The sequence below is a fragment of the Phoxinus phoxinus genome (assembly GCF_949152265.1).
Source record: "Phoxinus phoxinus genome assembly, chromosome: 1".
NCBI lineage: Eukaryota > Metazoa > Chordata > Actinopteri > Cypriniformes > Leuciscidae > Phoxinus > Phoxinus phoxinus.
The window spans coordinates 26,167,944-26,194,914 of record NC_136876.1 but is presented as its reverse complement, the minus strand read 5'-3'; the positions used below and the strand labels follow the sequence as shown (position 1 = coordinate 26,194,914).

At 37.5% G+C, this 26,971-nt stretch overlaps 1 protein-coding gene across 1 annotated transcript; it reads left to right on the top strand.

Annotated features, from left to right (window-relative positions):
• Positions 1-2,718: 2,718 nt before the first annotated feature.
• On the top strand, positions 2,719-23,521 carry gsg1l (gsg1-like). Its single transcript, XM_079621502.1, has 5 exons — positions 2,719-3,368; positions 10,837-10,884; positions 14,224-14,376; positions 18,229-18,340; positions 22,439-23,521. Exons 1-5 carry the CDS (start codon positions 3,080-3,082, stop codon positions 22,749-22,751), a joined length of 915 nt encoding a protein of 304 aa, XP_079477628.1. The 5' UTR covers positions 2,719-3,079; the 3' UTR covers positions 22,752-23,521.
• The last annotated feature ends 3,450 nt before the right edge of the window (positions 23,522-26,971 follow it).

The following is a 26,971-nucleotide window of genomic DNA, read 5'->3' as shown; positions in this document are numbered from 1 at the left end:
CTATGAAAAATGTTCAAGAAAAACTCAAATGTGACTGTTATTGGCACAAAATAGAACCTCAGTGGGAAAACTAAATGATAAAAACTGTATCATAAGTATCATAGACCTCTGTTAACGTCATAACAACCATGTGATGTACCAGATTCAATATATCTTAGAAATCAATCATAGAGACTCACAGAGTGAACTTATCAGTTTGTGTCTGAGTTCAAGAGCCGTTAATGCATTAATGGTCAGGAACGAGGAGATGAGAGGAGGAAAAGATCATGCTGTCAGGTTAATCACAGCAATTCTTGGAACTACCTGGGGAGACAGTCTGCATTTGTATGAACAGAATATGAATTGGTCTTCCCCACCTATTAATAAACAGAATATATAGCACATAGAGACTGCATAATGTAGCACAATTAAGATTTAAACTGAGTTAAACAGGTCTGACTGTGTCTGCTTGCAACATTTTTGGGTCGAAATCATATACTGTACGAGAAATGCCTGCAAAAACATGACTTTAGCTTGCCTTCTAACCAAGAGCCCAATCTGGTCAGCTCTTGTACAAGTTTCTTTATTGAAACTGGAACGACCAGGCATCTACACACAGCCCTGGTTATCATCCTTTTGTCCAAATCCATCACATTCCAATTTGCATAAATATCATTAACCTCTCAAAATAATGGGTTTCTCCAGTTTATGCAATACAAATTTGATGGAAATGGTATTTCGAAAATGACTCCTGACAGTGGAATGGATTCCTATATTTCTTTCAGCAAACAGCATTTCATTGGCCGTTGTAGCGCAAATGGAAGGGACTGGCGGTGACATGGTCTTACATAATATTGCCGTCCAGACAGTATGGTTTGCGGCAATATTAACTCAGCAAACCTCAGAACCAAAAGGGAGGGGTTTGAATGAATACACAGAACAAGACGCAGTCTGTTTTTATTAAGCCGGCAACACAATAATGGTTCTGAAAAGAGGTCAAATCTGGTTGACAAGCTCCATGGTCAGAATGGTAGATGTCAATGTCACATTGTATCAAGTGTTCGATGAGCACGCAGAGCATCCCTTGCTGCAGCCGATCTTGTTTGTCGAGTGTGTTTTAGTGGGATCTGAAGGCATGACTGAGCAAAATTTAATTTGAAATGACAGCCGGAGAAGTAAAGCTATACCACCTGCCTGTTTGTCAGCGTGTTAAACTCAATTTGCTATGGCTTATAAAGAAGGTCTCCTTTGTTGTTTCCCATCTCATCTCAGCACAGGGATAAATATGTTAAAGTTTTTTTGAGCTCAGATATCTTAAGACAGACACACATAATTTATTGTTGTATTCCAATGATTAAGGGGCGCTATAAGATGACAGAAATACGGATTTCAAGCCTTCTGCTAAATGCGTGTGGGGTAGGAATGGTATTTCATGACGATGAGAATTATTTCATGAATGTCAAGTTGACTGCACAACACAACAGGAGCAGGCTTTGTAACCTCCTGCCACAAAGAAAATATTACCTGACATCTGGGCCACACTCTCCACCCTAATGAAGCTGATGACCATATCAGAAGTTCTAACCCTCTTTATCTCTCTCTCTCTCTCTCTCTCTCTCTCTCTCTCTCTCTCTCTCTCTCTCTCTCTCTCTCTCTCTCTCTCTCTCTCTCTCTCTCTCTCTCTCTCTCTCTCTCTCTCTCTCTCTCTCTCTCTCACACACACACACACACACACACACACACACACACACACACACACACACACACACACACACACACACACACACACACACACACACACACACACACACACACACACACACACACACACACACACACGAAAGTTTGTATGCTTTGAATTACAGCCTATTTTTTATTATGACCATGAAATCTCTGTCTATAAATGCAAAGCACCCATATAAAGAGTCACAGTTATGGCAGGTTTATTTCCAGATATGAAATTTGATCTGTAGTATAGATTACAAAATAATGCGAAGACATAATGTTTACAATACAACAAGCCTGATCCCTGAGAGATATTTCACCCTTTATCAGAGTGCAACTCATACACCATTGTATTGATTAAGGAGGCACTATAAAATTATATGTGATGAGTTCTCATTGTGAGTGGTTTTTCTGAGACAGAGGTCTGTGTTTAAATAAAAAAAAGCTGATTTTGGCTCTACAATTATTCTGTAAATAAAGTTCTTACAGGGTATATCAAATAGTCATTATGTCTGGCAAAAAAAATATTGAATGCTTTAGTTGGCTCTCAAATCTCAGATTTCTCAAATCTCAAATCTCAGATTTCTCAAATCTCAAATCTCAGATCAGATCTCAAAATCGTCTATTTTTTGTAGTTATAATCGTTATAGTTATCATATTTATACTTTAATACATTTTTACACACACACACACACACACACACACACACACACACACACACACACACACACACACACACACACACACACACACACACACACACACACACACACAAAACGTCATTGTCAGTATATTTAATTTTCACATCACATAGGCTATTGCCTATAATCACAAATTAGACTTTAAAAAACAATAACATGGCTAACTTTACTAGAGCTAGAGTGTGCAGGAAACTTACTTTAAACGAAAATTACTGAAAAAAGTTACCCCCCCCCCCCCATTTTTCAATTTGAACACGTCATCATTGACCCATAATTAGTCTTACAAAATAGGTTGATGACCCCTTTAGTCACCAAAAGAAAATGAATAGGGGAGAGGGTGACGCGCGCAGAGAGAGAGAGAGAGAAAGAGAGAGAGAGAGAGAGAGAGAGAGTAGGCTACAACAGTTGGCAGCGTAAGTGTCTGCCTCAAAGATGCCTCAGAGATCTTTCTTACGAGTCACGTCTGTCTCCATGCGAATGGATCCACCTGCGAGCATCAGAGGAGTGACGCTCATTTTATATGTGTGAAGATCGATCCTGTCACTGTCATTTCGGGCCGGTGAGCAGAGGTGAGGTGAGGTGAGCGCAACCGCTGCGCTTTCCTCACACAAATCAAGCTTTTTTCAGCCCGGTTTGAAGCTCATTCAAGTGTGTGAGCCACTTCGTAAAGGACCATGAAGACCACTCGAAAATGCCGTGCTCTGCTGTCTGTGGGGTTAAATCTTCTAGCACTCTTATTCTCAACGACGGCGTTCATCACGACCTACTGGTGCGAAGGGACTCAAAGGGTCCCCAAACCCAACTGCAGTAAGGAAAGACGGCATAATTGTATTGACTATGGGGTGAACGAGACAGACCCGAGCAAAGTTCACTATAGTTGGGAAACGGGTGACGATCGCTTTCTTTTTAGGCATTTTCACACGGGCATCTGGTATTCGTGTGAGGAGAATATCCATGGAGGAGGTAAGAGTTACATTTTAAAGTTTAAAGAATCCTAACGGTATTCAATGACGTGATGGTTTTATTGTTTTGTTTTTGTCTGTGTATGTAACTCTGTGTTTTAGGCTGTATATTAAACTTTGATAAAATGTTCAGGTTACATTAGCCTACAGGTTAAAGTAGTTTGCCATTTATTCATAAACTGTAAACGAATGTCAAGTAGCTACAAGGAGTGCAATTGTTACGAGCTACATCTTTTTAAAATTTACAAACAGTTAATTAATTGAACAAACCGGTTTTAACCTAGTTGAAAAGTGCATTACCGTATATTAAGTTAGAAACCCTCATGATTTTGATGATTTCTGTCATTTAACATCAATTAGCATTCATTAATATGATCACAAATTAAATTATACAGGATAATACAATTATTTGAGAGAGTTTTTGCACTGTGGGGAAACTTGTGTTTCAGACAACAGGCCGTGTGTAAAGCAGTGTGAATGTGTTGCGCAATGGATTGGCGGGGAATGATTGTGCGCCAACAGCTTTGGAAACATCTGTCAGGATTTACTTAACTCTCAATGAGTTTTGAAGAACTTGGTAAAAGCACCATTAGATAACCACATTCCCCATGGAACACAGTGAAACAATCAGCTCACAGCCACATTTTTAAAGGACCCTCACTCTGCAATGTTTTTTTTTTTTTAAATCTCAGACTAATAAAATTAGTTTTGTCACGAAATATGGCAGAACAGCAGGAGTTATTGGTTACTGAGATTAAAGGATAAGGAATAAAACATTAAAATGTCACTGTGTCTTTTGCTTTCACATTTAATTAAATTGGCTTTCATAATAATATTTTATATTTATGGTAAATATTACAGCATGAGATGACATCAGTAGCCTACATTAATACCCAAATAAACTGTGAGATAAAACAAGTGTAAATATATTTACCGTACTGTGCATAATGTATTGTGCAAAATACTATTATTAAAGGGCACCTATTATGACATTTAAAATGTTCCTAATGTTGTTTAGGGAGTCCCCAACAACAGTTTTACGTGCATGCAATGTCAAAAAACATGAGCACGACTCATTTTTCCAAACCCCTCCTTTGCGCGATGCTAATCTGCGATTGGTCAGATGACCCAGCAGTGTTTACAGAGATAATACTTATTGTTTAACACGGAGTACAATGATGCTTTTATCAATTAAATCGTGTTATAATAATGATTATAGTCCACTACTTTGTAGTTTGTAGTAAAAAACTAAAAATAAGATAAATAATTTAATGTTACGTTAGCGAGCATAGCCCAGAGTTCATATTGTAAAAGCACAATCAGTCTTTGTTTGCATTAGCCCGATGCATAAACATAACGTTTTTACAAAAAAAAAAAAAAATGCAGTTACGTTACTACGAGGTAGGCTATTACTCTATTCTTTAAGACAACTCCGAAAACAACGACAAACACTTCACATATCTCAATACAATTGCCATTGAAGACCTAGAAGCTAAACGGTGCTTACACAACAAACAAAATAATTATTAAGCATGCTACATAAAACATAAAAGCAACAATTATTAATAACACTTACAGGCTGTGATACGGAGGAGGAAGCTGATGCAAATACACTTGGAACTGAACCTTCCTTCAATATCAGCCGGCTCGCGAATCCAAGTTTGATTGCATTTAAAAAGCAATCGTCTTCAAAATGGCGCGAACAAAGCACAAGGCTCGGACTATACTTCTGGCATACAATATGAATTGTAGCCACTTAGTCTTCAAATGCTCCTCCTTGGGCAGATGAAAAAAGTTTGCTTTTGAGCCGCACTTCAGAACACAGCGTCTCGTCGCCATGATGTTTTCCCTGTCCTTGGAGCGCAATAAGTGGGCGTATCGTATTCAAATAACTTGACAAGTTGACGTCATCTAGTCAGAGAAAAAGCTTCGGTCTTCTAACGATTCATAAAAATGACTCCGAGTCGACTCTTACTTTTGAAAGACAATAACTTTATATACGGTGCACTTTCATATTTCAAACTTTGCAGGATGTTTTTGTTCACTTAGATCTATGTTACACACTACATGAAAGGTAAATTTAAAAATTCCATAATAGGTGCCCTTTAATGTAAGAAAAATCTCTTTGTTTTCATTTTTTGTGATCAACAGCTAAATCCAAGATCGGGGCTATCAGGTTCAAAGTCATACGTTGTCTCACAGACACTCTAAGTCTTCAATAGACAGACGTAAACATGCAGTTCAGTATTGTATTCAATTTAATTCAACAGACATTTTCAGGGGAGTGAGGAAAGGTCAGTGTGTGTTACGTTGATGAGGATTCAGTTATGTGACTAGTTTTTTTTTTTTTTTTTGTCAGTGTTGTTATTGACACCCTTTTCTATCTAGTGATCAATGGAATTTATGATTAATCTGACAGTGTCAGACAGGCTTTGTGCTGAAAACTCATCACACATCCACACAAGTAGCTCAGCTCAATCTCTGCATGATGATTTATCATCATCATTAACATAATATTCAAATATACCTATTATATAGGTACCTATTACATTTGTGCATTCATTATCTTAAATACACTTTTGATCAGGGCAGAAGCAAACAAGAAATGAAACAAAAGCCAAAATACATTGTATGATGTTTTGAGCCCCTTGCATTAAAATGCAGAAGCAGTTTAACGGCATAAACAGCAGAGCCATCAATAACTGTAAAGTTTTATGAAGTGACCATTCTGACCAATGCCCCCATTTAACACTGAAACATCCAATAACTTGTTCAGGTGGCAAAGATAGAGGGCATGAAACTGTAGAGTGCTAATTAATAAATCATACTTGAAGATCTCTTCTCTTTGCCCATTGCCTGACCAGTAGTACCATATAATAATGCTAATGGCCATCAAATCATTCACTCTCATAACTGATGCAATTACCCTCAACCTCAGATACCAGATTAAACACATTAGAAGCAGATCAAAAGCCAGGGGTTCTTTAATCATATGGAAGACTGGAAGAACAGGAATGGATTGAATGAAGATGATTACAGCTTTTAAATCCATAATGAGTGAATTAGCCCATGTCATTCTGATTCCCCAGGGTAGGCATAGGTAAGGAATTGCATACTCAATATGTATGTAATATGACTGCATCACACTGTGCCAGAGATTATCTGTTAAAAGCATATTCAGTAGATTTCTTCAATTATGAATTTTTGAAATAACATTGATGCTATTTCAATCCCTTTTCTTTTTAAGGTTTAGCACAGCTTTATTCACATTTGTGCGCGACTAGGCCTACAAATAAGTCTGTATCCAAAAATGGGACTAGAATGAATCATTGTAGGCATTCCATGTCATTGATATAAATGAAATGATTACCACAAGTGCCTCACCTAACTGGTGAAATAAAACCCACTAGAAATGAAATTACTCATGTTCTTGCACCATCGGCCAGTTTTGGAATCGGTTAATGCATTTCTCCAGGTGCCGTGATATTCCGTTATTCAAATTGAGGAGAGGTTACCATGGGCCACTTATCTGCCAGGCAGAAGGATTAAACTCCCTCCGGGGACCTTATTTACTGAGGAAAAAAGCTTAGGGGAGACGTAATGAGAAAAGAAGTGCACTTAGAAGGTGCAGAATATGAAATCCAGAATATGACATCCTGTCATGTTCAATGGCAATCAAATGTGTGATCAGTCACATTCTGAACTACTTTTTGGCCTTGTACACACTGGCAGCTATAATTTCGGTTGTCAGTTCACCTTTTAGAGCTTAATCCTGTTCTGTACACACACACTTCAGTCATTTACAGGAGTGACAATCGCATTCTACAAATGAACTCATGTAAAAATTACAAATTAAAAATTGCAGGTAATGACAACCACGTTTACTAATGCAGTGTGTACGGATCCAAACTGAACAACTATTTGTTAATCACATATTTTAACATGCGTCTGAGTTGTTTCTCTCTTCTGTGTGTGAGGTGCAAGAAATTACAGGGAAAGCGGTACGAACTTGACTCATTCCTCTTGCCAGATCTTGCTAGAAAAACAGCGAACAAGAACAAGCCCATAAAAGAACGAAATTAATAAAAATGTGTAATATCACAACCCGCACCTGCTCACTTTAATAACTCCGTAAACGCAATCTCCCACTGAAGTGCCTTGAAATGTGCAGCATTGTTCAATGTGCTTACGTAATTTCCACTAAAAAGGGGAAGACAGGGCTGGACATATTGAGTAGCTCCTCCCCTTTTTAAAATAGCGAATAGTGTTTTTTTTATATCTCAGCTCGGCTGTTGAGCTCAGTAAAGCCGCATTTGACAGCTTTAACAGCCACAGTCTAATATATTTAGATTTAATATGAGACTGTTACTAAAGCAAAACGTAATCATAGTCTGAATAATAAAGTTAAAAAAAGTAATCTTAGTCATGCTGAGAATGTTTGTCACAGTTACATTCCTCACATGTGTTTCCCTGTCTGTGTTTCCCGCCACTGATCTGTCACAATGGACACTAATCACTTTCATCACAGCTGCTAGTCGTTTGTAAATCATGTGTATTTAAGTTCCTGCCTGTGTTCTGTCTGGTGTCTGGTATTGTTTGTGTTACCTGGTGTGTGTGTGTGAACCCTCTTCGTCTGGAATAAACTGCATTTGTTTGGACGTCTTAGTGAACTCCTTTGTATGTGCCCTACACAGCACCGTGAGAGTAGCCTGGGAAAACCCAGACCACTCTCAGTCGTAACTGAGTAAGGGTCTGGCAAAGCTCCATAGACAATTCATTTCCACAGGGGCGTCACCAACGGACGTCGGATAGATCTAAAACCAATCAGAGCGATGAATGACATGACGTATGCAGAGTGACGGAGAAACATCTCGAGACTCTCAGCAATTCTCTGTTTGTGTTAACGAAAATTACCATTTTAAATCGCTTGAAACAGACGCGATAGCTGATTCGAACGAGTGATGTTGTGATGTTCCACGGCGGCATCCATCTCTGTAATGTACAAAATCTGCGTCACCGTCTCTGCTCTGTCGTCATCGTGTAAAATGTTTCTGATTGGTGCCGCGATTTCGACGGATTGGAAATGGGTTTCAATGGGCTCTTTGCCAGACCCACTTGCAGAGCAAATCTAAATTTGCCGGAAGTGGTCTGGGTTTTCCCTGGCTACCGTGAGAGTGTAGTTTGAAAAGTGTGTAATTTATGTTGGTGTTATCTCTTCTACTCGTCAGTGCTGTTTCTGTTGGTCAAGCCGTTTCTCCTCCTAATCTCCTTAGCGCTGTAAAATACAGCATTTTGTGTAGAATTCAAATGGGTCCGATACATTATGTGTTCACCATATAGAAAATAATTGCGTGAACAAGTGACCGATTTCAGCCACAGCTTCAGAATCTACGTATTTATAGTGCAAGGGATGGGATACTTCAGATTCTAGGAAGCATTTAATTGGACAGAAAATCTGACGAGTAGCAGAAGTGATGTCATCAGAATTGTTGATCTATTTTGGTGGAAGTGAGAGACTAAGTTTTGAATGCTTTTATCTTCTAAATCTAAAATAAATTTTGGCATTGTTATGGAGCTTACAGATAACCTTAAAGGATTAGTTCACTTTTAAAATGAAAATGTATGAATTTCTTTCCTCTGCTGAACACAAAGGAAGATATTTAGAAGAATGTCAGTAACCAGACAGTTTCTGGTTCCCATTGACTTCCATAGTATATTTTTTTCCTACTATGTAAGTCAATGGGAACCAAAAACTGTTTGGTTACTGACATTCTTCTAAATATCTTCCTTTGTGCTCAGCAGAGGAAAGAAATTCATACAGGTTTGAAACAACTTAAGGGTGAGTATATGATGACAGAATTTTCATTTTAAAAGTGAACTAATCCTTTAAGGCGAACATATTAATATTAAAAGCCAAATAAAACTTCAATTTTGATTTCATGGGGACTTTAAACAACAATCCCAAAACAATTTTAATAAGTGGGCATGGCAACACTGCAAGGGCACGCTCTGTGAACCAGCCTTTACAAGCATAAACAAGACATCACGACGCCTCCGTCAACTGTGCTTTAGTTAAAATTGTTAAAATAGTTAAAAACATAACAAATCTTTTGTCGCTGTAATATTACTTTGGTCAGAATAGCAGATACCAAACATGCGAGACACCAGATCATTGCGTTTACCACAGTGTCATTCATCGCAGTTTCTTGAGTGAGTCGTGTTCCATACACACACAGAGTGATCATTTTGTGGACTCACTCCCTCATTTAAATGTGTTGTCAGTCCTGACTCCTAAAACATTACATTGTGAATGTGGCCTCTGTTTGTTTCATTTCTTCACTTCTGCTGTCGCTTTATATAGCTGTAGCTGTAGCGCTATAGATCAGGTTTTCTGAAAGAAACCACATGTGGGATATTTTAATGATCGAACATTCAAAAATCTCATTCATCCTGGCAGTGTTTGGGGGTGCAATTTATTGCCATTTATTTGAACTGCTTTTTTACTTTAGCCAAGTTTTAAACGCTACTTTAAATTTAGATTTCTGAAGGTAATAAAACTTTGAAAGGCCTGTGTGGTCTGTAATGTAAAAGACAGAGGACATTAAGTTTTGTTGAGTCTGACAAGCCTGGAATTATGAGTGTGTGTCTGCAGACTTGTGCAGTAGTGCTACTGCTAATATATTTAATGTAGCCCTATTCTTTGACCTGGGGCACATTGAGCCACAAAGCCAAAAAGGAACATGCCTTTCCATATGAAATTGTTTTAAATGTTTTATGTGCAAACTTTCATATGTTGTTGTCTTCATATTACCATGCTACTTTAGATAATCTCTCACTTCTATTTGACCTCTGTCCTTTAGGCACAGCTTAGCATCTTCATTCATCCCTCCACTGGCAAGATTATCATTGAAAATTGCAGACTAAAGTTTTTTTTATTTAAGAAATAGCCTTCAGCCTCAAATGATCCTTACCAGTTTAATTAAAAGTCCAATTTAGGAGGATGCACCAAAAACTTTTTATGTTCTAGCCCAGAGACACATATAGGACAATCTTAATTAAAACAGTTATTTTGGTTAGACCACAGACAATTGGTTTACTCGTTTCATCGAGGCATACATTATTCAGACTTTCTACACATTTATGATCAATATAATTACAGGAAACGCATGTTGTATGCTACAAATGTAACATGACATTAGGCTGCAAGTGTGCAAAATTGCTTATTTTGCGTAATCAAAAATGCCTGATTCCGAAATGACACGTAGAGGTTAATGCTACGAAACACTACAATCTCTTTAGACAAAAAATTAAAGTGATGGATTCATCCAGGGGGAAGCAGACTGCTGAAGCCGTCTTATCACTGGAAAACAGCACTGTAAAGATGAAGTTGAGCTCTCTGACTCTCGGTACACAAAAAAAAGCTTGTAGAGCACAGATGTTAACTTTTCGGTTGTTTTGTGTCTTTCCAGGTGAGAAATGCAGGAGTTTTATTGATCTGGCCCCGGCATCTGAGAGAGGTGAGTAATGGCTGTCATTAGAGTGTCGTTGAGGCTTGTCCAACAACACACACTGAAACCTATGACAGATCTCTTATCTCCGCCTGGGAGCATCCCTGCATTATTATTTGATGCATGCTTTGTGTGTGTGTTGTACAGTACATTAGCTGAAGTATGAATGTTTGAGTAAATGTTCACATCGTCCAGGCCAGTGCGGCTTATGTGCTTTAAGTTTTGCAATTGTTAAGAAAAAAAACATTAGCCATTAAATAAAATATTACATATATTTCCATGTGCAATATCACTCTTTAGTAGAGTGTGAGGGTCTTTCTTTCTTCAGCATTTCTTCACTTCACTTATGTGCCAGGGGTTAATTTAATCTAGATTTCAACTTTTTTCTTTTTGTTATATGAAGGTCATATTAAAACTTGGAAACTTCTTCCATACTATTCAAATGCATTTTATCTATAATTTATACTTTTATTCTTGTCAAAGAAGACCAAGCGCTTTAATCTTAAAAGTATGAAAATCCATTATAAATATTTAAAACTGGATTGAAACAAAGAAAAGTAAAAGGAATCGTCACTTGCGAATAGACGTTTTAGTGCATCATTTCCAATCAGTGTAATAATAAAAAAAAGGTGTGTGGCCCCTTTTCAAACAAATGTAAAAAAAAGAATAATAACATTTTCACCTAAGAATGCTGTTAAACACAATACACAATTTGAGATATGATGGAAATGACGCTGTGTTTGACAGATAACAATTCTAATGTGATGCTTGTGTGTCCACTGTTGGACACTGTTAGCAAACAAATTAAACAGTGAGAGTGTTATTTTCTAAAAGTCAACAGGCTTTGTATTTGAAAAAAAAAAAAAAACACCCACAAACCAAAGCGTGACAACTAATATATATTTCTTTAAAGTTACATGATAACAACGCGTTCCTTTATATACCTTTAAAATATTTTAAAGGTAGTCTTTTGTTGACGTTTTTCGCGGTGGCAAAGCCTTCAGAGGGTAAATATCATTTTGAATATGGAATTTTATTTCTGTTCAGGGGACTACTGCATAATACATCTCGCCTTGAACAATTCTGGAGATATTACTCCCCAATCAAAAAGGAAAATGAATTTAGCTTGCAAATTGCATCTGCCAGAGTTTCAGGGGAGAATATTTGCAAGACAAACTACACAATTGCCCATTGCTCTTTAGACTCCGGTTTTTAAGTCATGACTGACTCTCAAGGTCTCCAGTGATAATCATGTTTGAGACAAAGCTGCCGATATTTGTGGAATCAGCCGAAGAGTGACGGAAGAGCATTTTGATTGAAGTGTTTTCAGATTCATCCCTATATCTAAGTGTTGTCTTGTATGGAAGCTTGTCAAGAACTGTTTGTGCAAAAATTTGAATGAGAAATTTGATTTATCACTACTGAATATGCTCAGGTCAGGCCGACAGAAGATTTAGTGCTTCTATCTCTATCCTCTCTCAATGTCGATATCAAGCTCTCAAACAATGCTTTTCTCTGCCTCAAAGAGCCCTCGAGAAAATTGACACACTCTTTATATTCGCCTCTGAAAAATGTAGGGCAGACTTTCAAAGGTGCCCGATGTGTTTGAACTCTTGAGGACAAACACTCCAGACATTAATATTGAATAATGCCGTCATTTTTCAGGTTAAGATGCTTTAATCACCCACCACCTGTGTTTCTCGAAGTCTGTCATCTTTTATTTACAATGTGTGTGAGAGAATGTGTCGGGAAACCCCAAACGAAGCCAAATTTCACAGTGAATAATGGGTAGCACAGGTGTAGCAGCAGACAAGACTGTGAACGTTGAAAGTAAGCAAAATAACATTATGATCTCAGAGCAAAACAACTCCTGCTATCTCTGCCGAGTCCTCTGAGGAAGCTCCGGGGCGATTGGGAATTCTGCTAATTAGAAGGAGCTGATTGCTGTAATGGAAACACCCTTGAGTCAGTCTGATAGATGCTAGATGTTTCCCTAATCTCTCAAAAATACATAAAAATGAAATAAAAAAAATAAAGATAAAACATCCTTTTGAGACATAAGTGCAGCTTTGTTTTTCAAATTGCAGATGTTGCTGTCATGTCAAGTTTAATATAATTACCGCTAATGAGAAAGCCGACTTCTAGTAAGAACTCTTTTGTTTACGCCTCTTTGGAATATACAGCACCATTACAGAGTCAAAGTGCTTCTATTTAGCATTTTTCTAATTCATTTTTTTTTTCAGTAGTGTTCAAAACTTTGGGTTCAGATTAAATAAATTAACACTTTTATTCAGCAAGGATGTATGATGTATTATACTAAGTGAACCAACATGTTCCCTCCTTGTCACCGTACCTAATATTTATGAACTGTGATTTTTTTTTCTGGATTCAAGAACAGCATTTATTTAAGATGTATATATTTTTTATCAAAACAAGTGACAGTAAAGATATATTTTTTTAAGATTTAGACTTGTTACATAAAAAAGTATATAAATCTTAAATAAATGCTGTTCTTGAATCCTGAAAAAAAAAAAAAAAATCACAGTTCATAAATATTAGGTACGGTGACAAGGAGGGGACATGTTTGGTTCACTTAGTTTTGTCGTGGCCATGAGATCTTAATTAGTGGGAATGTCATGTTACCTCATGGGAATTTTGATCAAATGTGGCCACAAGATCATTTTGTAACGACATCCTTATGTCATGGCCACGCATTGTAAAGTTGTGGCCTTGAGATTGAGGGAACGACATCCTTTTCTCTTTGCCACAGTCTTGTAGCTAACCTTACACAATGATTACAAAATTTGTCTAATTGCAAAAACATTTTTATTTATAGGATTAAAGAGTAGAATAAAAATCTAGGAATTATTCATGAAGTAATTTATTTAGTATAGTATTTATAGTAAAAAAGATTATAACTCTCAATTCTATAATATTCTGACTTTATAACTTGCGATATTTATTCATTTGAAGTCATATTGTTTCATTGTTTTACATTTTTCAAGACCCTGAAACTATTATCAGGTTTAAAATAGATTTTTAATGTGTTCTTTCATGGAGCAGTTATGGAGCAGTTATTATACTGTAGATAATGCTCATATAGATATCATAGATAATGCTCATATAATACGATTTTTACTTAGTGAACTCAAAACACCTATCTGCACGTTGCAAAATGTACTCAACGTAAAGAAGAGCTATGCAGAAATGTACCCAATGCATGTCCATTTTATATGCAGGGGGCGAGTTGTTAAATTCACTTGAATCTGACCGTGTGAATAATGACAGAATTATGGGGCAACAGCAGAGCGCTTTGCTCACCGCGGTGTGCGTGTGTGTGTATTGCAGGTGTCCTTTGGCTGTCAGTTGTGTCTGAGGTGCTATACATCATGCTGCTGGTCGTTGGCTTCAGTCTGATGTGCCTGGAGCTTTTTCACTCCAGTAATGTGATCGATGGACTCAAACTGAACGCCTTCGCCGCAGTCTTCACCGTGCTGTCAGGTAGGCCTGCACCCTTGTCCCTAACTCACACTTAGAGAAACTAATTGCGCATTACTTCATTACATTTATCATCTATACAAAGACACACGGTCTTGTTCTCCTGTTTGGTCTCACCACAGTCACAAATAATGAGGATAATAGAAAATGTTGGGCTTTTTTTTAGTCCCTGCTGAAATTTAGTCATTTTCACGTATAGTGACTTTGTAACAGTGCTGACAGAACTTTGAAATGACAGAATACTGTTTCTTGTAACATAAGACAAAACATTTGACTACAATTTTACCTGACAATAGTAAAAATAATAATATATATATATATTCCAATGATCCTTTACCGTTTAATAGTTTGGGGTCAAAAAGATTTCTTACAAGAAAAATAATTAAGCTTTACCATCAAAGAAATATATAAAAAAGGAAGAAAAAAAATCTATTCCCATATCTTCAGTTGTTGACATCACAGTTCGTCCGTCTAATCAAACTACAGTTTTTTTGTTTTACAAGTTTGATTTGAAGGTTTAGTTCACCCAAAAATGAAAATTATGTCAGTCATCCTCATGTTGTTCCAACCTCCTAATACTTTCGTTCATCTTCGGAACACAAATTAAGATATTTTTTTATTAAATCTGAGAGCTGTCTCACTCCTCTATAGGCTTCTATTGTAATTGGGCCTCTGAGTGAGTTCACGTAGTGTAACAGCGCAGCACTTCTGGGTTGTACGTCAGAAGGCTCACTATTGGCCGACGCTGGTCATGCGTGTGATGCTGGCCAATAGTGAGCCTACGTTCTGACGTACAACCCAGAAGCGCTGCGCTGTTACACTACGTGAACTCATTCAGAGGCCCACATAGAAGAAAATTAATAGTTGAATAAAGTCGTTATTTTTCTTCTTCTTTTTTCGCACAAAAAGTATTCTCGTCGCTTAATAAACTTATGGTTGAGCCACTGTTGTCACATGGACTATTTTAACAATGTCCTTAAAGCTGCCGTCGGCATGTCTGGCAGATTGAGTGGACTTAGACAAAATTTTGAATGTTTACAACTCTCATGCCCCCCCCCCCCACTACCAACGAGCACCCGCCCATCGTCAGTGTGTGTGTACCTGATTTTCTGTGAACGCGTCCGTCTCTTCAGCATCGATCAACACCATAGACTCGGAGGTAGGCTGCCCTGGCTAATCTATCCATAGATAGCAATAACTGAGGAATTGGAAGCTTGTTATTAGATTTTCTCTCTGCCATCACGCTTCGCACAATCTTCAGGCGAACTTCAGGCGTGTCGTGTGCATGTGATATTGTAACGTCCGCGTCTGCGCGAGGGAGGGGGATCTGTGATTTGTGCACGACCTGTGATTGACAGTCAGATCTCACATCCCCCTGCGCTGATTAGACCCGATGATCCGGGACGGTGGATTTTTGCAAAACAAAATAACACGCTCCAGGTGGAGTTAGAAGCTCGGGTTTTTTTCTAAAACCACCTTATTTATGTTGTTCTGTCGGATTATAGTGTCAATTTCACTGAATTTGATAAAAACATTTTTGCCGACGGCAGCTTTAATAACTTTCTGGGCTGGCAAGTTTCAATTACTATAGAAGCCTGGAGGAGTGATCCAGATCTCAGATTTCATAAAAAATATCTTAATTTGTGTTCCGAAGAGGAACGAAAGTTTTACGGGGTTGGAACAACACGAGGGTGTTTTGGGTGAACTAACCCTTTAAAATACATTTCTGTTGCAGTTTCGGGTCATCATCGGATTATCTGGGTCTTCAGGCAAAACCAGTTGAACAAACCACATTTAGAGGAAATCATAGTAGACAAACACGTTTTATTTAAAGTAACATAAGGTTAAAAAACAAAAACAAATGTAATGCGGTTTCATAACAACTCCACCTTATTCATGCCTCGGTGGTTTTGTGCGCTTGACACTAGACAGTACACTGGACACCGATCCTTCACTGATCCTATATTGTATTTAATAGGGAACATTTTCTACCTGCACATGCAAGGATTTTGTCTGTGATCTAAAGGATCAAAAGTTAATAGTGTTTGTCAGAGAGAATGTATATCTGTACTGAAAGTGTGTTTACATCCAATGCAAATTGTGAAGACCAGTGTTTCCCAAACACTGTAGTGTGCCGCTACAGGTTGTCAGGTGTGATGTGGAAAATGATCAAATGCCAATAAATAATAAATAAAATGCTACAAATAAGAATATATTGTCGCTGTCAGATGAAAACATCGGTCTTTCTCTCTCTATATATATTTTTTATCTTTAAAAATCAATACTACTGGTCATGATGCCTGTATGTGCGTTTTTACAAATATTTAAACAATGAAAAGCATTAAAACGATCTTGTGTTTAAACCTCATAACATTGGATCCTCAAACTGTCGGTCAACCTTAACTCCACCCGTCTCTATCGTGAATGAAGTGCTGCATGCAGTTTGGAGTTATAAACTGTAAGTTGACCGTAATGCGATGCACTTACTGCCTCAGATGTGGCTGTTCCAGTGATAGACACAACGCATTAGCCTGACTTCGTCATACTCATATTCTAGGCAGAATGTGAGTCTGATACTGCTCCATAGGGCTTTGATTATGAGGCGTGTCTTAACCGAACCAGGAAAAAAAAACCTCTGCACTCAATTGGATAGATCTACAACCAATCAGAGCAACGCATGTTGAGCGACGCATAGTTGTCAACAGAGCTCAACTGCACGCATGCTGGAAGTAGTAAATTAATGAGTGTAAACGATCTTTGCCGTTGTTGTAAAAAGTACTTACAAGCAAGAATAGCATTTTTGAGAGAAATACAAAAGGTGTATGTAGCCTATATACGAACAAGTTCTCAGTTTAGGATTAGATCTCGACAATAAAGCAAATAAATCTTCTCGCATTTGTCCTGTCTCAACTTTATAACACGGTTGCAACGCGACTTGACTGATTTTAAAAAATGGAAAGACACCAGGCTGAAGAAGCGTGTTCATCTGAGGCTTCAGAGAAAAGAGATCGTGAGCCCATCCCTTCCATTGGTTTTCATTGCGTCCCATCTTCACCAATGAATTGAAAACCAATTCAACCCAACCGCTCTTTGATGACGTGGTGATTACGTAACCGCAGATCATCTGTCCATCATCGATTAAAGCCCGCCCTGGCAATTTGATTGGCTCGGCCTTCTGGGAGCCGAGCATAATTACTCCTCAACAGATCGAGTCCAGACCGAACTTCCCGACCAAAACATTTTGTGGGCGGGGTTCGGGCTGGCACCCAGGCTAACAACGCATATCATTAGCTGGTCAAAAAGCTTGTAGCTCCATCTGAGCTTGATTTTCATTAAATGTTAATATTATAATGATACTTAGACATGTCTGACCATATATAAAGCCATAATACCAACATATCGACAGTGACAATATGTAAATTTGTTGTTTTATCATCACCAACAACATCATAACTAGCTGTATGACCTTATTGTTATTTTAGTGCTTAGTGGTGTGCCGTGGGATTTTTTACTTATCAAAACTGTTCCACGGAAAAAAAAAAAGTTGGGAAACACTGGTGTAGAGACAGTTCCATAAATATACAAATACATCCATAAACCGGTCAATTTACTCATCCTTATTCCAAATGCTGTTTTTTTTTTTTTTTTTTGTGGAACACAAAAGGCGATAAAAAAAAAAAGTTATTTTCCAAGCTTGATTATTGAGCCAAGAAGAGTCGGAACTGATTAATGACTCAAGAGTTCAACTCAGATTCAATGATCCAGTTGTAAGTCATGCAGGTTTGGAACGACATGGGGTGAATAAATAAGGACAAATTTATTTTCTATCTAATGAGCAACAGCATTCCTCAACAGGTCTCCTGGGGATGGTGGCTCACATGATGTACACACAAGTTTTCCAGATCACAGTCAGTTTGGGACCAGAGGACTGGAGGCCTCACACATGGGACTACGGCTGGTCCTTCTGGTAAGCACTTCTTATACTTCCAGTCACATCTGCCAAAACATGATGGATGATAAGCAGTGAATGTGTTGATCACATACACTATAGTTCAAAAGCTTGGGGTCAGAAACATTTGGTTCTTTTAAAAAAAGAAAGAAACCAATACTTTTATTCAGAGAGGACAAAGTGGTCAAAAGTGTCAATAAAGACTTTCAAATTGTTACAAAAATGAATAATAAAAAAATTGTCAAAAAATCCTCAAACAGTTTCCACAAAAATATTGGTAACACTTTACAATACAGGTAAACTAATATGCATTAACACATGCTTAACTACACAGATAATGAGTTAGCTAATGATTAAAGCAGACAACTGGAAGTTGAAATACATGGCATTGAACCATTGCGGTTATTAACTCATTCATTAACACTATTAATTAATTCTATATGTTGATAAGGAATTAATACATGTTGACATCTGATTAATAGGAATTCAAATATGACGTCTTAAACTATTATTCAGATAGACTTTATCAACTTATTAGTTGCTGATACGGTAATCCTAAATTAATGGTTTAGTTCTTCATTAGTCATACATTATATGTGCATTAGAAAAGCATGAATTAATGCACCCATTTGGAAAAGTGTTACCAAAATAATAAGCAGCACAACTATTTTCAACATTGATAATGATAATAAATGTTTCTTGAGCAGCAAATCATCATATTAGAATGATTTCTGAAGGATCATGTGACACTGAAGACTGGAGTAATGATGCTGAAAATTCAGTCAGCATCACAGGAATAAATTACATTTTACACATATATTCAAATAGAACCGTTATTTCAAACTGTAATATTTCACAATATTACTGTTTTTTTACTGTATTTTTGATCAAATAAATGCAGCCTTGGTGAGAAAAGACGTCTTTCAAAAACATTTAGGAATCTTGCCAACCCCAATGTTACGAATGTTAGTGAACATCTTATTGACTATATGGAATTGATATCTTTAAAGTCATTTTAACATATTATTTAAAGAGGCAGTTCACTCAAATGACAATTCTCTTCCTTCCTCACACTCATGTCATTTCAGACGAGACCACTTTGGCAAGTTTACGTGAGTTTATTGAACACAATTTATCTTTTATCACAATTTATCAATTTATCCATAATTAATGACATACAGAGCTTTAGCATTAACCCCCCTATGGAACCATCAGCTTGAGTGATATACAGATGATTAAGACAGTTTAGTAATGTCTTTAAGCAAACCGGTTTTAACATGTAGACGTAGCAGTAATTGCCGGGACGTCTATAGCTTGGCTAGGAGGATGACTGACTCTCGGCGATGATGTCCATGACAGCTAGGACTTGAAGCCTTGGTTATCTGAAACAAAGAGATGACAGCCTGAAGGTGCACAGAAAAATGCTTGATACTTACAGTGGTGAGGGCGGGAGGGTTGCGAGCAGTTTGAGCATGCTTACCGAGCAGTAATGCCACATATATATATCCTCCGGTCTAATAGGAGAAAGGTAGTGGTTGGAGCGATTTGACAGCTGACCATGTCAGCTGATCGCAGCCTATGCCTACGTGACCTGTCTGAACTGACGCTGTGCTCGATTTAAAACCTGCATGACTGACTTATTTATTTGGAATGCAAAAGGTTTACATTTTTAGGTGAATATAGTCGCAACTGAATGAGGACTGATGTTTTCAAGCTCAAAAATGACAAATAGCACCATAAAAGTATTGTAAAAGTAGTCCATACTCCATGACTTCTGTGTCGTATTTTGAGCCTTTTGAAGTCACATGATAGCTTTGAGTGCAGATGTTGTTTTTCACTGCAAATTTACTTTACATTCAACCTTGTTCAAGTTCTTGGGAGAAGTAGCAATATTCGATTTGTGACCAAATCAAACTCAATGTAATTTCACCCTTATTAGTTCCTGATCAATAATTAAATGGATTTCTCTACAGCAGTATAGCTCTACATCACATCCAACACTGTGATTTTGCTTCCATCCTGTGTTATATAATTCACCAAGGCAAAGAGGCGAGGCGTCCTCAAAAGTCACAGATGTGCTGGTGTCTGGTCTCATTCTGCAACAAATGAATCTGGCTCTTGCGGACCCTTCTCATTTCAGGGTCACTTTCTCCAATATTCAGTAAATGCTCTTTTTCTAACTGAACGGACAACGTAGATTTATTTTTTATTTTTATTAAACTTCAAAATGGTTTCCTCAGTTTCTCTCAATATTCTGAGGCCACAGTAACCCATACAGTATATCTGACTAACGGACCAACATTCTGTTTCAATTACTATAGATTAGTATTGTTATTTTTTTGGGAAAAAAAGTCTCTTTTGCTCACCAAGGCTACATTTATTTGATCAAAAATATAGTAAACAGTTATATTGTGAAATATTATTAGAATTTATAACTTTTCTATTTTAATATATTTTAAAATGTTATTTATTCCTGTGATGGCAAAGCTGAATTTTCAGCATCATTACTCCAGTGTCACATGATCCTTCAGAACAGGACAAATAATTTGACCTTTACAAAAGAGTTCCTGCTGACCTAGAAAGCTAAAAATATTTTACTCAGAACAGTTCTCTGACACTAAACATATTTATAAGCTATACATAGGCAATATAATTGATTTATCTGTGATTTAGAAAAAAATGGCTTGCTTATAAGTAAAACATTTTCTGAAATTCTGCCATTTTTATATGACTAAATCTGTTGTGAATTGAGAAGGTCAAATACTTGTTGGATTGCTAAATTGGATTAAACACAGTCAGTCATGTCAAACAGTGACCATGTTATAATTTTGGTAAACATCCAGTTACATTAAATATAAGGTTAGAAGTTATTTTACAGCCTTTATAAGAATTGTTAAATGGGAACTTTTTTTGTGTGTGTGAGTTTCAGTGAGTTTCTGTCATTAAATTTGTTGGGACCATGCCTGTCCTTTAGACCAGAGAGGGAATGGCTGTATTGGATCTCCCAACAAATGTGTGTTATTTTGGCACTTGGAAAGGAGACATGCATTGGGGTTCTGACAGGCATGAAAGTGGTATTTACATTGACTGAATTACCACAGATGCTTGCCTGGCATCCATTATTCTAGGCTAAAATTGCTTCATTTGTCCTCTGCCATCTGGCCAATTTCTTGTTTCCCCCCTCTATTTCTGTACCTTTACTCTCTTACTGAATGGCAAGAATCTGTTTTAAACCCTTCAGCTTCAAGGTTTAATTTACCAAGCTCACAAGCTCAAATACTGCACTCTTATGGTTTCTGATTGGAAACCAAAGGTAATTTGCAGTCTATAAATCACAGACACTTTTGGGGGAATGCAACTTTCTTTTTTTACTGTAGGTAAACAAAAATAAAGATAAAACGTCCAAACATGGATAAATATGTCAAAAATGCTCACTGAAACAAAAGTTATTCAGAAAAAAAAGATAAACAAATACGGTAATATGCTGCTTGATATGTAATAGTCCTTGTTTTTTCACAATTGAGTGGGTGTTTTGAGTCTAAATCTTATACATGAATAAACTATGACTTGTATATAGCTTGATAAAATACCAGAATAGTACAAAATAGATGAATGACTTGAATTAGATGAATTAGCATTTTATGGAATCTCTTAGCAGATTTGTAGACACAAACCAAGTTTCTGTCATAACTGAAGGGTTTGAGTGTATGATTCAATGATTAGTTCATAGCATAAAAGTGTGCTTAATTGTCACCACTGGCGTAACAACGTAACACAAAGAGTCACAGAAGAATTCTATGAATTGAGTCACTGAGATTAATCAAAATCCCTATCACAACACCTGATTTAAAGTGTGCTGTTGTGCTGCATGCCACTTGCTGTGGGCTTCATTTCAATTCCACCAAACTGATATAATGTATAATAGAATGGACAGCTCAAAATGTATCTGGGACTGTTTTTTCTAACTTTAAATGTCAACAAGTAGCTTTGTTAATCCATAAATGCAAAATGCCACATTCAACAAATGTCATCCATCCATCCAGTTTGACAATGTACTATGCAAAAAATAAATGCAAATAAATCTCATTATCTTTTTTATATATGTATGTTTCACAGTATGGCCTGGGGCTCGTTCACCTGTTGCATGGCCGCCTCCGTCACCACCCTCAACTCCTACACAAAGACGGTGATTGAGTTCCGGCACAAACGGAAGCTCTTTGAACAAGGCCTGCGAGAGGAGCAAACCTTCCTAGACCCGGAGGCCTTCCATTACTTCCGTGATACGTCCGTCCAGTCCATCTCCAGCTCTGTAGATGTTTACCCAAGCCACGGAAGCAGCCACGGGAGCGGTCGTGGAAAAATGCGCTCCCCGCCGGCTTCGGTGGACCAGGGCGACAACACAGAGTCCCTGGGCGAAGAGCAGTGCTGAGAGGACATACATCCGGTACTGCACAGGTGGCCTTGCTCTGATCGGATATCTCAGAATACTTATTAACTGGGAGGCGAGGTTTTTTTTTTTTATATGGATTTTGAGGTTGAAAATGAACATAAATAACAGTATTGTACAAGGCATGCAGGTATTAAGCTGAGCCTTAGTGAAGATAAATAGGTGAATGTAAATAAAATCATGTGGAAAAGGAGTATTTTTTCCCCGCCAACAGATAGCTGAATTATGTACGGGCAGGTGGGAAAACAAAACGAATAACATTGCCATGAAGACTGAGCAGTGCACGCTGCTAAAGCCGTACCGTAGCATCTGTCGGCCTGACAGCTAGACAAGCTGAGTATTTAACGGTCTTACACAGTATGTGAAATGCCCTCCTCTCTTGGTGAGATCTGCTTGAATATGCCTTCATGGTACAAACAGCAGAGTAGAGAACCGTTTAAATCCTGCCTTCAATACAACTGAACACAGGAGAAGCACAGCCCATTTCAGTTGCAACATCCACTAGGGATAAAAGGTTACTGCCACTTGGATTTTTGTCTTTTGTCGTGCATTACTGGGTTGATTAGCAGCAGTCAATGACAAGATTGTAATCCCTGCCCCCATTATTTTGGTAATTTATTTTTGTGGCAATATTCTTATTAATGTACAGACAATGAATGGAATTCTATCTATTAATGAATGTACTAAATATTTATCAATGTATGCACTATAATCCTGTCTCTGTCATTTGATAAAAGAGGAACACAATTGTCATCTTGTTCATTTTTTGGGGGTTTGCTTTTAGAAGATAGAAAGACATGTACAGTATTCTTTATTCTTTAGAAACCTCTAAATTGAATAATTTGACCAAGTTCATGATTTTTATTTGAGTATTATTAAAAAAAGCGTTTGATTCCTTCACACTGTAACGGTATACAGAAATCACGGTTCGGCATGTACCTTGGTTTTGGGGTCACGGTTTCGATACATTTACATCCGGTACATGTACATTTTCATACTTTGGAGCGTGTCACAAAATCGTCACACTCAGCAAATAGGCTACTACCAAGCTCTTGAGTGCCATCCAAACTCTTGTTTTAAGTTGGTGCATAGATCATCTCTTTTTCTTCTGCTCCTTTTCCTGTTTTAGTGGTTAGTAAACAACGTTGCATTACTGTGCGCGCACCCCCTTCTGGATTGGAGTGCGGATCGCCTGTGACTGACTGTATTCGTCATCCGACTGTATGCACCAAATGGTGACGTCCATGCCGTGACAGTTCAGGACGAATACATGTACCGCTACTGTTAGGAAGATGTAGGCTCAGTAGATTCCATAAGCTGGTCTTTATTAAAGGATCTGAGCATAAAAACCAAACAATAGTTAGTATTTTAAAAAGGTATCTGAAATAATAAACTAAGTGTAATGTAGTGTTGTCAAAAACATAGATTTTTCGATACATTTGGATGATGAAATACTGCCTCCAATACTAATTTTCAGAAAATAAAATAAAAAATACTAATACTAAATAAATAATATATATAGATAGAAAAAAAATATAGATGAATGATTATGAATAAACACATTCTGTAATAGGTTAGCAGATTTGCAGACATGCACATTTCAAAGAACTGATTAAAAACTGGTCATTATGGAATCATTTCAGCATATGATTTTATGACTCGTTCATCGAGTCATCTGGAGTTCAGCAGCAAGTCTGTGAATACAGTTTTTCTCAGTGAATCATTTTCTGTGAGTTCTGGATTCAAGCTACTGAATTACACTGAATTGCATACTAGAAGCCATAAAACTATATGCTGTAACAAGCGCTAGCATGGTTTAGAACCTGCCTTCAGCAGAGGCCCTTCAAACAGAAGTCAAATTAAAAGGGACTGATCTTGCAGTTTGAAAACTAACAGATGAAGCTTAAAGCAACACTGTTAATGCTCATGTAATTGTGCGAAGTTAGATAGTCAGAGAGTGTGCATGCTTTCAATAATTAGTGTTATTAAGAAGAGTGGATGTCCATTTTCTCATCTTCATACATTATCAAAACATCTGAATAGCTGCATGCCTATTTTATTTCTTTATTGGACATTAAGGTAATTACTCATTTAACCTGTAACTATGACAAACACTCACTGTGTCTGTGGGTGCATACTTATGGTTACTTCCCTGCTACACAGCATGCAAAAGCAGTCATATGATGGAAAGCATGCTCACTCTCGACTGTCTAACTTCGCACAATTACATGAGCATTAACAGTGTTGCTTTGAGCTTCATCTGTTAGTGACACTGATCTGATCTGTTTCGCATATGCATTATTTCATCAATGTGAATGGACGACCGTACTAAAAATCCTCAGATAGAGCTTTCTGAAATACTTCATATGATGCAACACCGCTGAATCTACAGTGCGATCAGTGTGGTCCGATTCAAGAATGAATGGCTCTTTTGAGCCAGTTCTTCTGAATCGTAAACACACAGCTTAACGAGTATAGTCCAATTCCCAAATAATGACACTTATGAGAAGGTTCTTTGGTCGTTGCATCATGAATAACTGGCTCAAAAGAGCCATTCATTCTTGATTTGGACCACACTGATCGCACTGTAGATTCAGCGGTGTTGCAGCATATTAAGTATTTCAGAAAGCTCTATCTGAGGATTTTTATTACGGTAGCCCATTCACATTGATGAAATAATGCATGTGCGAAAGCTGATAATGGTTCTAAACAGAGAGAATGTTTGAAAACTTTCTGAAAACAGTAATTATTTTTGCAGTTCTGTTTAAAGTTAGTGGTGCAGAAAGAAGGTGCTTCATCAGCGTTCTTCGTGAAATTTAGTTCATTACTTCCAAAGTCAAATGGTGCAACATATTGTGCAGTCAAACTGTGAGTCTGTATTAGTAACAGTACAGGCTCCTGTCTGCCCTGCTGATTCTGAGTTGCTGAGCTGCTAAGTTGGTTTGCATCTGTAAGCCTCCTATATTTTTCTGTTTTGAATCTCTTTTTACTATCATTTACTGTTGTTTAAGCTAAATATAACTTACTCAACATCACATATTAACCTGTGATCACTAGCTTCAATCTAATTCATTGCTAGCACAAAACGCTAGTATTTCACTATCCGTGCGCTCTTTATTTATTTAATTTGCTCGCAAGCTCGCGCCAGTCAACAAACACGGTAAGTCATGTCTTCTTCTCCTCTTATTGTCACTTGCACCTTATGTAACATGTATAGCATAGCTTTCTCTGTCAGCAGAGGATTTTTCATGTGATAAAAAAGGGCACTAATGATGTTCGACTCCGCCAGTCGGAGATCACTAAAATGAAAGTTAAAGAGGTGTGTGAACTCGCAAGTACGATGTCAGGCACTGTAATTTGCTCTGGCCCCCTTCCTGTTCGCAGGAGTGATGAGATAGTTAGCAGATTCTCATCACTCAATAGCTGGCTGTCGAAGTGGTGTCCGCAAAATAATATAGAATTCATAGACAATTGGAAAAGCTTTTGGGGCAGACCTGACCTGTTGAAAAGAGATGGTATTCATCCCTCCTGGGATGCTGCTGCTCTTCTCTCTAGTAATTTGGCTCATAGTCTTAGAGATAAAACATGACAATCTGGGGCTCAGGTCAGGAAGCAGACAGACTGGTTTAACCGACCGTCTGCTAGATGTCTAACGTCACACCAAGGTCAGATAAATCTCATCACATAGAGCCTCTTTCACCTAGATATCATCATATAGAGACTGTGTCTGTTCCTCGAATTAGGAAATACAAAAAATTTCCAAAACCATCTAAGGGTAAAAATTTAATTGATGTTCAACAAATAAAAAACAGATATAATATAAATGATAAAACTCGGGTTGCTGAATATTCGATCTCTCACATCAAAAGCACTTATTGTTAATGATATGATTACAGACCATAACCTAGAAGTGCTGTGTTTGACAGAAACCTGGCTAAAACCAAACAATTACATTACTTTAAACGAGTCCACCCCCCAAGATTACGGTTATAAACATGAACCTCGTCTGAAAGGCAAAGGGGGAGGTGTTGCTGTAATTTATAGTAATATTTTCAGAATTACTAAGAAGTCTAGTTTAAAATAAAATTATTTTGAAGTGTTGGTGCTTAATATAAAAATATCTAGTGTAAATTATAAATCATGTTTGAGATTTGTTCTGGCTACTGTATACAGGCCACCAGGGCACCATACAGACTTTATCA